Source organism: Pogonomyrmex barbatus, unplaced genomic scaffold (assembly GCF_055798465.1).
Source record: "Pogonomyrmex barbatus isolate J1 unplaced genomic scaffold, ASM5579846v1 scaffold14, whole genome shotgun sequence".
NCBI lineage: Eukaryota > Metazoa > Arthropoda > Insecta > Hymenoptera > Formicidae > Pogonomyrmex > Pogonomyrmex barbatus.
In genome coordinates, this window is record NW_028297110.1 from 2,753,250 (window position 1) to 2,767,026 (window position 13,777).

At 41.1% G+C, this 13,777-nt stretch overlaps 1 protein-coding gene across 2 annotated transcripts in view; it reads left to right on the forward strand.

Moving 5' to 3' along the window:
• Positions 1-13,777, forward strand: part of LOC105425091 (uncharacterized) — a 37,377-nt gene that overhangs the window by 4,702 nt on the left and 18,898 nt on the right. For both annotated transcript variants that reach the window (XM_025217769.2, XM_089072945.1), the window contains exons 3-5: positions 5,465-5,565; positions 9,795-11,437; positions 12,044-13,180. In XM_025217769.2, coding sequence (XP_025073554.2) covers positions 5,502-5,565; positions 9,795-11,437; positions 12,044-13,180 — 2,844 coding nt within the window. In that variant the 5' untranslated portion in view covers positions 5,465-5,501. The remainder of the gene's footprint in view (positions 1-5,464; positions 5,566-9,794; positions 11,438-12,043; positions 13,181-13,777) is intronic.

A 13,777-nucleotide genomic window follows, 5' to 3' on the forward strand; every position in this document is an offset into this window, starting at 1 on the left:
GGCAAAATAATTACTCGTGAAAAGCGATATGTACCTCGCTTAACGTATCTGTTGAATTTAATCCTACGCCAACATTGAATATGGCTCTCACGTCGCAGAAGCGAGATTCAGAATTAGATTGCTGCACTTGGAGTTACATGCTAAATAGAAAGGAAGACAATATTATAATTCATGGCAATGAACGTTAAGAAGTTAGATTCAAAGCTACCGTGGGAAATTTTGAAGGTATATAAAGTATACTAAAATCATGGAATGAATTATAATGCGGAATTCGCGTGCGAGCTATTATGTGGATTAAGTTCGAGGGAGAAGTACGGGAAGTTTCGCTCGTGAGGTTCCGAATTCTCTCCGCTAAACACCGGGCATTTCTCCCGGACGGGCTTCGTAGATATGTTTAGAAACACCATACGAATGTATTCCCCCGATCGCGCGACATCGATTTTAACGAGCTTTTCGAAGGCGTATTACGAGAAGCGTGTAAAGTGTGATTCGTGACGTCACACACGTCGGGATGACGTTTGCGATTGAAGTGCGAACTCGCCCGAGTCTCCCGCGATGAGTCTCTCTCTGTTAGGCGTTGACGATGGAGAGGCGCGATGCCGACGATGTCGACGTCGACGTCGTCGTTGCAAGTAGGTCAACTGGACTCGCGCGCGCGACCGAGGCGATGTTTGCGACCGCGAGACCGTTTCACTGTTAGCGCGGCTAACAGAGGCGATTTCGCCTTGCTGCAGTGTCGCGTTTCACCGATCCGATTTGACGGGAAACCGCGTCTTCTACGAGAAGGTCGAGGACCAAATGCAAGGATTACGTAATGTCTCTGCCTCACTCTGCTTCTTTGACCATCGTAAACGAAACGTAAGCGACATGAAAGCACGAAAGTACCGACGAAAGGCACGGAAGGCGCGATTAAAGTACGAAGTCATACTCGAAAATTCGTTAAAAATTACCCGTTAATTTTGCAATCTTCAAATCAAAATTTTTACATTCCACTGAGATTCCTAGAAATAGTCTCAATATTATATTAAAATTTATTCGGCGTTTTATTACCTCTCGAATGTGCAGCGATGTTTGACATCGATGAATATGTATTTTGTAATTTTTTAATAATATTTGTCGCCGATTCGTTACGTAACATTAGACGCAATTGTGGTATTCTTATCTCAATGTAGTTATGTATATATAACTGTGAGAAAAAATTATACTTGTTGTTTAGAATAATATATGTTAAAAAAAACATTTACACACACACACACACACACACACACACACACACACACAGCATGTATATAGTAAGTAATAGAAGCTTATGCATATTATTCTATACAAACACTATTTTTTTTTTTTTTTTACTGCTATTTAATACTTCAGGAAGAATATTTTTGCTATTGGAAATAACGACTCGGTCAAGGTAGCCCAAATTTGACGAGCCACTTATAGAAATACTCCATATATCGAACAATGATAACTGACCAATTCAATAGACGATTAAGGAACGTAAATGGACATATCAACAAGTACGAGCTTTATAACAGGGAACAAGCAGTATTAATTATGCACGCTTGGATTACGTTTACATTGCCATGGAAATGTGCCGATCGATGCTCGTGGTCGGAGGAGCATCGAGAGCATAGTTGGGAAGAATCGGGAAAACCCATAAGGAAGGCGCAAGAAAGTTATGACTCTTCCAAACTTTTCTAAATAGGGTTTCAGTTTTGCCGAGATTTATTACGTCCTTCGAGGCGTGCATCTACAAGCGCCAAGTAGAAAGAAAATATGGATTTTCAGTAGATTCAGCAGATAAAAGATCGGGGTAATTAACGTATTTTTGAGTCGAGTACTAACTTATTAATTTCGTAATCTTCATTTAAATAATAATTGTCAATAAATCACCTTCTTGAAGAAAATTCAGAAGAAAAAGGTTAAAGGAGATAATTTGAGAAAAAAATTACGTAAACATAAGAGTTGTCTTGAAATATGAAAAATCGCATGTCATAATTAAAACAATGAAACGCGATAATGAATTTAACTTATATATGAAATTATCGCACTTGTTAATAATAAATTAATTTCGTATTATTATATGTTACTAGACGTTATTATTGTTATTGGCGATATATTTGTTTGATATCTGCATGTGTGATAGAAAATTAATGCGTCTATATTAAATTTCTGATGAACGGTCTCTCGTCGCTTTGTGCGTCGATAATCTCAAAACAGCGGCTTAACATGCCGCAACATAAAGGAATTAATTCTACTTTATGTTTAATGCCATAATCGGGAATACACGAATTCATGCATTTCGACAATATTGTTATCGTTGATAGATAGCGACTATTTTGCGAGCCCGAAAATAATTTGCGATTAAGTACGAGCAGGTTGATAATTGAACAAAATTAAATTAACATTGAGACAATTTTATCACCGGGAATGTCAATATTTTTTCAGTAGCTTCTTTTTCCTCGAATAATAATCGATAAGTCCCTACGGCAATTCGTGTCGATCACTTTTTCGAGTTTAATATAAAGAAGAGTTTGCATTAAAGGGAGGAATAGAAATTTGCAAAGAGCAGCAGAAATTATGAATAGCATCATCTCGCCGGTTTTAATCTTCGATATTATAAACATGTACGCGTTCGAAATGATAAATATGAAAAATATAAGGCATGCTAGTGAATGCCATGTTCATTATAAATATTTTTACATAGCGCACGCTCACTGCTGTTTTAATAAATAAAAAAAAAAACATGTCTTGCGATAATCACAATCGATCTGATATTATTCCTTCTGTCGTACGAAAATTCACATGAATTTATCTCCGTCATAATAGTACTTAATCATGGACATTTTTTAAATTATATGTATCAAACGAGACATTAATATAGAATACTGCAGGAAAATATTATTTGTTGTGGAAAGAATTTATCTCTCGTTGTTTTTATCAAAGACAAAAACCGTTGTAATATCAACCGTCAGATTTTTCGGATATGAAAGGAAAAGACAAAAATAATAAAGGTCTCAAAATACGGATTTTTTTCGATCTGTGTATTTCAACATTTTTATTTTTGATAAAATAAAATCAGGTTAAAGTTATTTAAAATATTCGAATATTAAATTCTTTAAGTATGATATCATGAAAAATATTTTGTCATATCAGATCTCTCTTATGATTCATCGATAAATTTTAATGTTATATAACACTTAATATTGATGAAAGAAAACTAAACTGAAAGGAAGCGTAAGATAATCGTTCAATTTTTAATGTATAATATATGATAAATGTACTTTAATATTTGGCGGTAACGGTTGACAGAATTAAGAATCAATTGCACTCGCTCGTCTATAGCGATTATGAATTCTTTATTTAAAATTGTGACAAATCGCATAGTGCATTAGCTGTCTTAGATCTAATCTCATCGCGTTTAACTACAATAAAGTAATATTTATAGATCTAAAAGATATCAATAGGAGACTAGAAGGCATCGGCGTTGCTATCTCCATCCTCGCTTGAAGTATTATTAATTTTCATAGCTGCTTTTGCTGGTAACATCAGCTTTCATCGTTCACGGGGCCTGAGAAAAGCATTGATTATGTTTAACGATATTAACACAACATAGTACAACATCTCGAAAATATCGATTGATTGTAGACGAGAACGAAACTCCCAAGAGAAATTGCTACTTGCCCATCCTCGCACACGATATCCTTCGGCGACTTCGCGCCAAGGACACGCGGCGGTCTTTGTCGCGTTACGCCGATTCGATGCACTTGACGTCACCGGTGCGTCTCCGGATCGCTTAGGAATTTCCGCGCGTCGGCCGCAACTCTCGCGATCGGCGTACCGGAATTTCCACTTTTTCACCTGTTGAAAATTCCAGCCGATTCCCAGCGGAGTTCGGTAGAGGCGGTGCCCGCCTCTCGCTCATGGTGGCGTCCAAGTTCTATTTCCAGGTTCTCCCCGACGACGACGATCACGACGAGCGTCAAGCCGACGTGGCAAACCGCGGCGCGTCGCGACGCCACGTTTCCCGAGTTTCCGGCGCCAGCGTCGATGTGCGTGACGCTCGATATTTTAAGTTCCACCCAGGACAGGGGCGCTCTCCCCACGATCTCCTCTCTCTCCCTCCTCCTCCTCTCTCCTCTCTCTTTCTCTCTCTCTCTCTCCCTCTCCCTCTCTTTCTCTCCCTCTCTTCCTCTCTGCGACCATTTCCGTTCTGCTGTTTTTCCCTTCTTCGGTAATGCCTCCTACTTAATGTTATCGCTTAATCCAAGCAATCCACACGAGCGATCTCCGACAGATTTTCCTCCGCTCCGCAAGTCTCCGCCGGAATTATCGGAGCAAGCACGAGACGATATCGCGCGCTTGCCACCATTAAAATTCCTTTTATCTTGACCCTTAAGTAACGCATTCTCACGTTTTCCTATTTTCCCTCTTGAGTTACGTAACGCGACGTCCGGGGGGGGGGGGGGACTGCTTTAAAAGACCGCGAGGCTTTCAACCTTTAAAAATTGCAAGAAGGAAAGGCTTTATACGGATAATTATTACTTTACGAACGCTCGCGGTATATTATATAATAAGATGTCCAATAAAAGATTCTCGATATTTATCTCTTGTTTTCATTTTTTTTTTTTTTTTTCCTTTCGGAGAATGAAAAACGGCTCGATAATGAACCTGAGAAGACCCCGTTTGTATTTTCTTTCCCCTTTTGTCGCATGCTGTCCTGAAGGAAAACTATTTGCACTGAAACATGTAAAAAAGATTCTATTCTACTCCATTCTATTGTTGCTGCTTGAAAAGATTTTCTCTCTGACACTGGCCAGGCGGGATGTGTGTTGCCTCAGAGAGGTCGACATCGGCTCCGATCCTCGGCGAAGGCAAACACCTTTCTCCCTGCCCTCTTCTTTCTTCTTTCTTCTCACTTTCTCTCTTTCCTACCTTCTTTATTCTCTCGATCCTCGCCGAATCTCGGCCCTCGTATGCGAGTAGTCGAACTTCCGCGTGACTAGTTAAGCGAACGCCCCGAGGCCATAATTTCTTAAGCGATTAAAAGGCGAATTTTACAACAAACCGCGCTTGATTCACACAGTCGCTACGGGGTTAATCGAATTAGCCGTATGTATTACTTTTTGCCTTCTATTTAGGCAACTTACAATCAAACAAATAGGAAGGTAAATAGATCGTCTCTTTATATAATCATCGGAAGCAGGCGAGAAGATGTAGTATTAAATAGAGAAAATTAGAGGCTTGGAACACACCTCAAGTTCAATTTGAGCTCATTTTCGTGCGTTTTCACTTTCTCTCTACTTCCGAAAATTATGTAACAGTGTCGTTTGCTTATCATCTCAGTTTTCACTCGAAGGTTTATTCATCAATCTATCAACGATATTTTTATCAACGATAACGACGTTATTGAGACTTTCTCTGCGACGCAGGTGATTCACGTGGATTCCATTTTGTGTTTCAGAACTAAATGATGATGCTAAGGGATTCGACGGGCAAGCATGAGGGAAAGAACACCCTCTGCCGACGACACCCCGAAAAGGGCCCCACCGGCACCAAGCAGAGGTAAGTTTCTTCGATAAGAATTTTTATGTTACAAAACGGGCGATAAAAAATAGTGAATGTATAGAGAAAGAATAAATATATGACGACATTAGTAATTATTTGAATGATAAGAAACTAGCTTTCTGTTTGAAAAAAAAAAAATCATGAAACAGACTATTACAAACAGACTCGCTCGTCAACAGTTTAAGGATCGCGCCGAGTCAACAACAAATAATGTAATGAATTCTTTCGTATACACATGCGTAGTGTCATATCTCCACTGCCTCGTATTTCATCGATGTATGTTTGCAGTAGACTCCCTTTTGAATTCTTAAATAAGTCCACAAAAAGAAGAATATTTAATACTGTGGGTTAAATCAGGAGAAAAGCTACAGAAAAATTTTGCGCGTTTATTCTTATTCTCGTCAAATTATCGCTTGACGAAAAGTTAATCGGATTTGTTAATTAACGTCAAGATTTAATAAGCACCTATTCCAGCAAGGAGGAATGAGTGCAAAGAATCGCTTTCCTTTAGAGAAAAGATCAGAATACTCTCTCGATCGGAAAGAAATTCCGAATCCGAATTTTATCTGGAGTTGCATAAAATTTGCGACTTAACCGTTGACTCCCTGAACATAGTTATAAATGCGAATATACAACTGCCGGATTACGATGGCGTAATGATTGTTTTCAAGGTTCTGACAAGGCAGTTATGACGCTTATATTTGCATCCGTAAAGCAGAAAGATATGTCATAGAACTAATTATTTTTTCTACGACATCTCATATGTCCAATTCTTCAATTAGACAGATTAATTTCAATCTCGGTTTAATTTAATCCTTTTCTAATATTTTCTAATATTTATTTATAACTAGAAGTTAAAAAAATATTAAAGCGCGATAAAAATTGATTTACATTGGCAGAGACTGGACATTAGAGGCGGATAAGTATAAATTGATTCACAAATCAGGCAATGCAAAATAATAGATTATTAGATCCGCCTGACGTTTCCTTAAACAGATTTTATTACAAAAAAGGGATAATTTACATCCAATTACAGCTTACAATGATTTTTTTTATCGCAACATCGTACATTTGTATCGTTGTACCGCTATATCCTCGTACTTGAAAGCCGCAGGTCTCTTTCATTCTGCAACAGCAACAGAACTTGTTTTCCTAATCAAAATAATATAGATATACGTTAAAACCCGTTAATTTCAGTCTCATTATCCTTATTATTACCTAATCACCTTCGACGTGGCATACGTAAACGCAGTGGCCGTGGTCGGGTCTCGCGTGCGTACATACGTACATGCGTGCGTGCGTGCGTGCGTGCGTGCGTGCGTGCGTGCGTGTCACGCACACGATCGCGCGCGTATCCTCGGCAAGTGTCGCGCGAAGCGCGCGGTGCACCGCGCGCGTTGGCGTTGCGCAACGCGCGTCCGTCACGTCCACGGAGCCGCGGCAGTTATGTATACAAAACACACGCGGGATTTTGAAAGTAGTCACGCTGGTCGGGATCGTAATCGCGCCGCGAGTCGTTGGCGGCTGCGGCTAAATAATTATCGGGCTTTTGCATCGCGCGCGCGCGCGCGCGCGCGGACGCAACAGCGCCGACGAATTCCGCGTCGACGAGCGCCCTCGGGCGATTGCCGCACCGACCGCGATTTTCCCATTAGGATACGCAGGTACATACGCGGGGCGGGATGTGTCCGCGGGATGTGATTCCGTAACGCCCAACTCGGACGTGAATTCGTACTTTGAAGTGACCCTCGCGAACTCGCGTGGACGTCACGCTACTCCCGCTACTCGAATCCTTTAAGCTCTTTCCCGTAATCTCTTTTTTCGTGTCATCGATACTTATCGACTTCTTGGTATACCGCATCTTCCTTTATCCAATACTAGGAAACGTACGATGTGGGAAGAATGTCTCCTGAGAGAAGGAAATATTTTTCGCGAAATTTTTCCGAGGACAGTATTCCTCTGGAAGTAGGAAAAATTCCACGGAAAATTTTCTTCTGGGATTATTTCTGAAAATTACCCCTGAAATTATTCCCGGATGAGGAAAATTTCTCCGGAAATTGTGTCTGATATAATTTTTCCAGGAAAGTATTCCGCGAGAAGATGGAGAAATTTTCATGCTGGCGAAAAGGCAAATAAAGTGACGAGAAATATTTGACTTTAACTGAGCTCGTAATGAATAATCCATTAATAAATTAGTTTTCATTTTTTTCACATTTATTATATAACGTAATGATTCTGTGTTAATTTTTTGCTTGTTAATTCTTTCTCTATTATTAAGAATAATAAGGATAACGTAATTAATCGAGCCGTTGTTTGTGGCTTATTTTCGTATTAAATAACTTATGTTACTGCCTCGTGAATTATCTACGTATGTACCTCGATACGTGACGGTGAAAATTACTTACTTTAGAGATTAAAATACAGTGGAGAGATAAATTACTCTGGGATAATCTTATTACCTTCTCTTGATAATAGGAGGAGTAATATTGTTCATTAAGAAAATGTAATTTTTTTTTTTTTATTCCCGACGACTTTGAGGCATTACATTAAACGGAAAAGATCTGAATTTCCTGGAACAGCATGTTTCTGATCGGGATCGGGGATTCTTTCGCAATTCTAACGATGATAAAATCCCAACGGATCTATATACTCCACGGTATCGCGGAAACCACATAAAATGTGGGAGGAGAAAACTCGGGAGAGACGAACGTGAAATAAATCGATATCTCGTAAAGTGGGGGTGGCGGTATATCGGTATCGTTAATAGTCCACGATAGGCAAACCATTAATTACCATTGTTGTCAACGCTTTTCGCAAAACGAGCCGGCTGGTCGAAGGGATTGTCGCGGGTATTACTAAGCCGGCCGGTTTTTACCACCTCGGGGCTGTTGTCAGGGGCTGTATGGTATAGGTCTATGCGTGCACACACACACACACACACACACACACACACACACACACGCGCGCGCGCGCGCGCGCGCACACACACACACACACACACACATACACACACACACGTGTACGGACGTGTGATATACGTGCATATCTATCTGCCTTTCTCTCCCTTTCGTAGCACACGCTACTCGTACAACCGTAACCCCTTTCGACGTGGCAGAGGGACGGTTATCGATTCTCACAGCCTCCCTTCTCCTCCCCCCCCCCGACTTCCGGATAAAAAAGTGTCGGCAGAGACATAGTCGAGGAGAGAGAGCCCTTACCCTCTTTCTCTCTTTCTGATTTTTTCGCGGATAGTTTGTGTTTTTTTTTTTTCTTTATTTTTAGCATTTTTAATTCTTTTCCAAGAGATAAACATACGAATAGATATATCGGACGTTAAAAGTTACGGAAGGTTGTGTGAAGGATGTGCAGTGCAAAATGTTGGGATATATTTTGCGAGTTGTGAAATCTATTTTCAATGAAATTTGTAAATTTGTAAATTTGTTAGCTTGCAGGTGGCAATATTTTTTTAATAATCTACATTTTTTTATTTTTATGAGGAAATACTAGTTATTAGGCAATATCAAAACAGTCATCAATATCAAGAAGCAATTAAAAGAGCATTTATCAATTTATGTTATATAATATCTATTTTTTCATTTATACAAAGTGAAAAGTTACAATACACGCTAATATGTTTTATATTACAATTATATTACAATAATAATTCCTATTTTGCAAATTCCTAATTATTTAATTCTAACATATTTTATCTCCTTTTTCATCGTTTCTCTCTAATTCGAAAAAGAAAATTGCGTCAACGTGATAAGAATTCAAATTAACTAAATTTTTATCTCTGTATTGGTGCGATTACAATTTGGAGTGAGACGGAGAATCGTTAATTAAGATTTGACTAACCCGCTCTATCGAAATACGATTAGAGCGGGAAATCGGTTAAACTAAGATTAAAATTAAGCAGCGCCGAGGTGAGCAAAGATTTCCACGATGAGATTACGTGAAACTTCGCCACGGGCAGCCCTAAATAAATAAACAACCGTCGTACTTCGCTTGTTTCTCAATGGCAGCGATTTATCGCCTCGCCGCGCGCTGTCCGTTTTTAAACAATTATCCTCGCGATCCAAAAATAAATTACACGATATCTATCGAGGGAACTTCGCCGAAACAGGTTCTCGAATCATTTTTCAATGATTTCGAAAACGCGGGACATCTCGCTCGATAATTTCGAGCTTGCGTAAACAACGAGAGATTACAAAGAGCATCTCTTTTAGAGGCGGCTTCGGCGGACGTAGCTGGTAGCGAGACATCGAACGACGACACGATCGAGAGTTACCACAGGACGAAATTGTCCGGCACTCCCTCGGCGTCCGGCACGACGACGTCGTCCGACAGGATGGTAGCGTCGACGCAGAGCCTGGAGGATCTGGGCGTTAATCATCCCGCCAACGCGGCAGGGAGCAACGCCGATCGTCAGCAGCAGCATCAGCAGCAGCAACAGCAGCTACAGGAACGCTACGGTCATGCTTACAGGTCATCGGCGCAGACCGCCCAGGATAAGCGGTCGCGACTGAGCAATGTAATTAACAATCTGCGCAAGAAGGTGCCGGATGGAACCATCGGCGGAAGTTCGGATTTGCCGAGGAAGGAGGAGGACGACCGGAACAGCGTCGAAAGAAACCTGGAGACTCTGGAGAAATATGTGATGACAGTGCTGAACGGTGTGATCAAGGACGACGAGGAAGAGGACAAGAGCGCGGAAAAGACGAAGGAGCTGGAGAGGCAGAGGAAAGAGCCCGATGAGGAAGAGGAGGAGGAGGAGGAAGAGGAAGAGGAGGAGGAAGAGGAAGAGGAAGACCCGACGGATACGGCGGTCAAATCGAGTGACGGTGACATCGAAGCTGCCGTTGTGCCGCGATTAGAAGATTCTTCGACGATCGATAATGCCGAAGACGTCGAATCCTCGAAGACTACGGATTGCTCGAATACAAAAGAAACGGCAGAAAGTCTACAGGATTCGGAGATCAAAATTAGTCAGGATTTGAAGGAACTTTCCTCTAGGACGGAGGAAAATCATCGGGACGTTGAGGAAAGAGAATCCGAAAATGATCGAAACGTTTCGAGGGAGAAAACGGAAAGTCGGACGTTAGGTACGATTATAATGGACAGGTTGAGTGAGCATCAGGTCGAAGAGAGGGCGAATGTTGACGATGGCAGAGGACACCGAACGTGTGAAACCGTCGCCTCAGAAAATACAGAGGTGCACGTAATCTGCAGGAAACTACTAGACAATCTATTGAACGATGTCTATCGGATGGTTGATGATCAGGAGAATCAGCGGAAAATCGAAGAGAAGCCGAAGAAGATCGTCGACGCGATCGAGTCGAGGGTAGAGGAGACCAAAGACTCAAACATTAATTATGTTCAGGAGCTGTCTGTGACGGGTCTTCATTGCAGTTTACCTTTGGAAAAAGTCGCGCCCGTACTTCAAAATTGTCACACGAGCGAGTCGGTGACCTCGCGACTTTCTTCAGGATCGCCTTTAAGTCCTTCGTCGGCACAGAAGTCGAAACCGTCGTCTAATACGACACCGCCGGTCAGACTCCTCTGTCTCTACTGCGACAGAAAGTTTCTGTCCATGTCCCTGCGGCAGCGGCATACGGAGAGATCGCATCAGCTCGGTGGTGGCAGGAGATCAGAGAGGAAAAACCTTCGAAAACCCTCCCAGAACTGCCAGTACTGCTCTGAGAAGTGTGCCGATACCCTGGAGGCACTGTTCCAACACATGGTCAGTAGCCATGGAGACAAGTACTACGCCTGCGTTCAGTGTTCGACAAGGTATCCCACTCGGGAAGCTCTGGTGGGACACATGGGCGAGACGCACGGTGGAAATGCCGAAAGGATCGGACAGGTTCAGGTAAATGTCGCGGAAAATCGATGAGTGATATAAATGCTATTTTGCGTGGCTTAGGATACATAATATTCCTTTCGCTTAGCTGGTTATTTATTGAACGTTAAGACTTATTGAATCAGTTTATTTCTTTATTTCTTCTGTTAATTTTGTCTTAATTTTTATTTCTTTTGTTTTATTCATTTATTAAATATTCATTACTGATATTATTCTAATATTTATATTTCGAAATATCTCAAAAAGTATCTCGTTTTAATCTTTTTTCTTGTGTAATTATTTTTTATTTATATATTTTAAAATATATTTTTAGTTTATATTACATCTATATCTTTAAGTAACTTTAAACTTTTATCAGTGAGAAGATATTATTTTACTATTGAAAGAGAAGAACTAAAAACAAAAACAAATCCTAAGATAACTAAATAATAAGTCGCAGTGTAACGTTCCTTGTGAAGGACAGTAAAATCAAAATAGTAAGAAGAACAGAGAACACTTTCAGAAATTTACGCGTAAACACCGTCAGTTCTAGTTCTCTCATTTTGAAAAGTCTCTATTATAACAATACCTAAGTCTTCCTCATACAGTTAGGTAAGAATCCCTTTTTTCTTCCAGCCGGAAAAGATCAAAGAAGGCTCACCCTGCAAAGAATTTTGCAGTCAAACTTTACGTGAGAAGGTGAACATGTTGTCAGTAAGAGACAGAAGGTCCGAAGAAAAGGAATCGGAAGATCATGATGAAAATCGACGGACGGACAGCAGTCGAACGAAACTCATCGCGACGCGGGAACCTATCGATAATCCGGCCAGTCCCGAGTTCGACAGTTCCTTCTATAGCAACGTGAGCTGTAACATCCGCGAGAACTTGCTTCACCACCTAGACGGTAAATTGCAGACGATGAGCAGTCCGTCATCGTCGACGTGCACGCTGCCGACCGCTACCTCGAACTTGACGGCGACGGCGACGGCGACGACGACGGAATCGAAATCGCCGCAACAACAACAACAACAACAACAATCGCAACAGTCATATTACGAGCACAACGTCACTCAGATCCAATTTCCTATCGACATTTCGTTAACCGCCGCGACGCCGGTTTATACCAAGGACTACGCAGCCAGCGAGGAGTATGAGAACTCGAGCGAGTACGCCCGGAAGGCTGGCAAAACCAGCAGCGGCTCGCGACCACGTCGAGTCTCCTTCGAGAAGTATAATTTCCCGCGCAAATATGACGGTAGGGAACAGTGGACGTGCTCGATCAAGGACCTCAGCAAGTTTGACATCTCCACGCAGCTGTCACTTCGGAAGAAGCAGCAGCTGATCAAGGAACGTCTAACCATCAATCGACTGCATCAGATTCCGTTGGTACCGAGCGAGACTACCGAGGTGTCTCTCCGCGATCAGAAACAGACCGAGCCCGTCGTCGAAATGGCGGCGAGTAATCAGGATGAAACCGATGCTGCCTGCATGGTCGATCCGGCTATCGCGATTCCCGATGTCGTCTGCGAGTTTGGCGAATCGTCCCCAAGTGAGATTAAAAAGGAGACGACCGAATCGTCCGCGACCTCGAATTCGTCGGATTCGACGGCTATCACGGGCTTTAGCAATGAATTCTTAGACTTCATGAGACTGAGGAGGCGCGAGCAAGGTGACAACGAGGTTGTAAATTCTCAGGAGATTGTTTATGCGGAATTGAGCGGCGAATGGTCGCGAACGCGGATCTACATCTGCGGCGCTTGCGGTTCCAGACACGTGAGTATATAATTCTGTCTGTAATATTATATCCAAAACGTTAAGCAAAAATTAAATAAGCGAAGCGCTGATAATCGTAATAATTTAAATCTTAACTTTTATTCTTCGCAAATGTGATTGTTAGTTATTTACCTTCTCTCGAACGTTTTATTTCTTGCAATAATTAAAATGTCAATCGATATGATATTGTCGAAGTTGTTTTCAAGTATTATCTCTTTAAGATTTTTTATAAGGTTCTTTTATATTTAAGAAAATACTAAATTTCGAATAAAAGGATAAAGGAATTAAAAAAAAAAAAAAACTTAAATTATAAAAGATACGCATGTTTTCATAATTTTGAGATAATTCTAGATATTATTATCGCGTGGCTAATACATTTTAATTGGTGCGAATGTGATCTAGATAATTTATCAAGCAACGTACTTGATCTTTGACATTCCGTGTGATATATTGGAATCGAATGGTAAACGTTCGCAGCGAGTCTTCCGACTCACGCAACTTTGTTTCTACGTTTTCTTACTCTCCAGTCATTCCTTCTCCGCAAATATAAAACGAAACGAATAATTTATTAAATGAAATCTGATAATATCGAGTGAA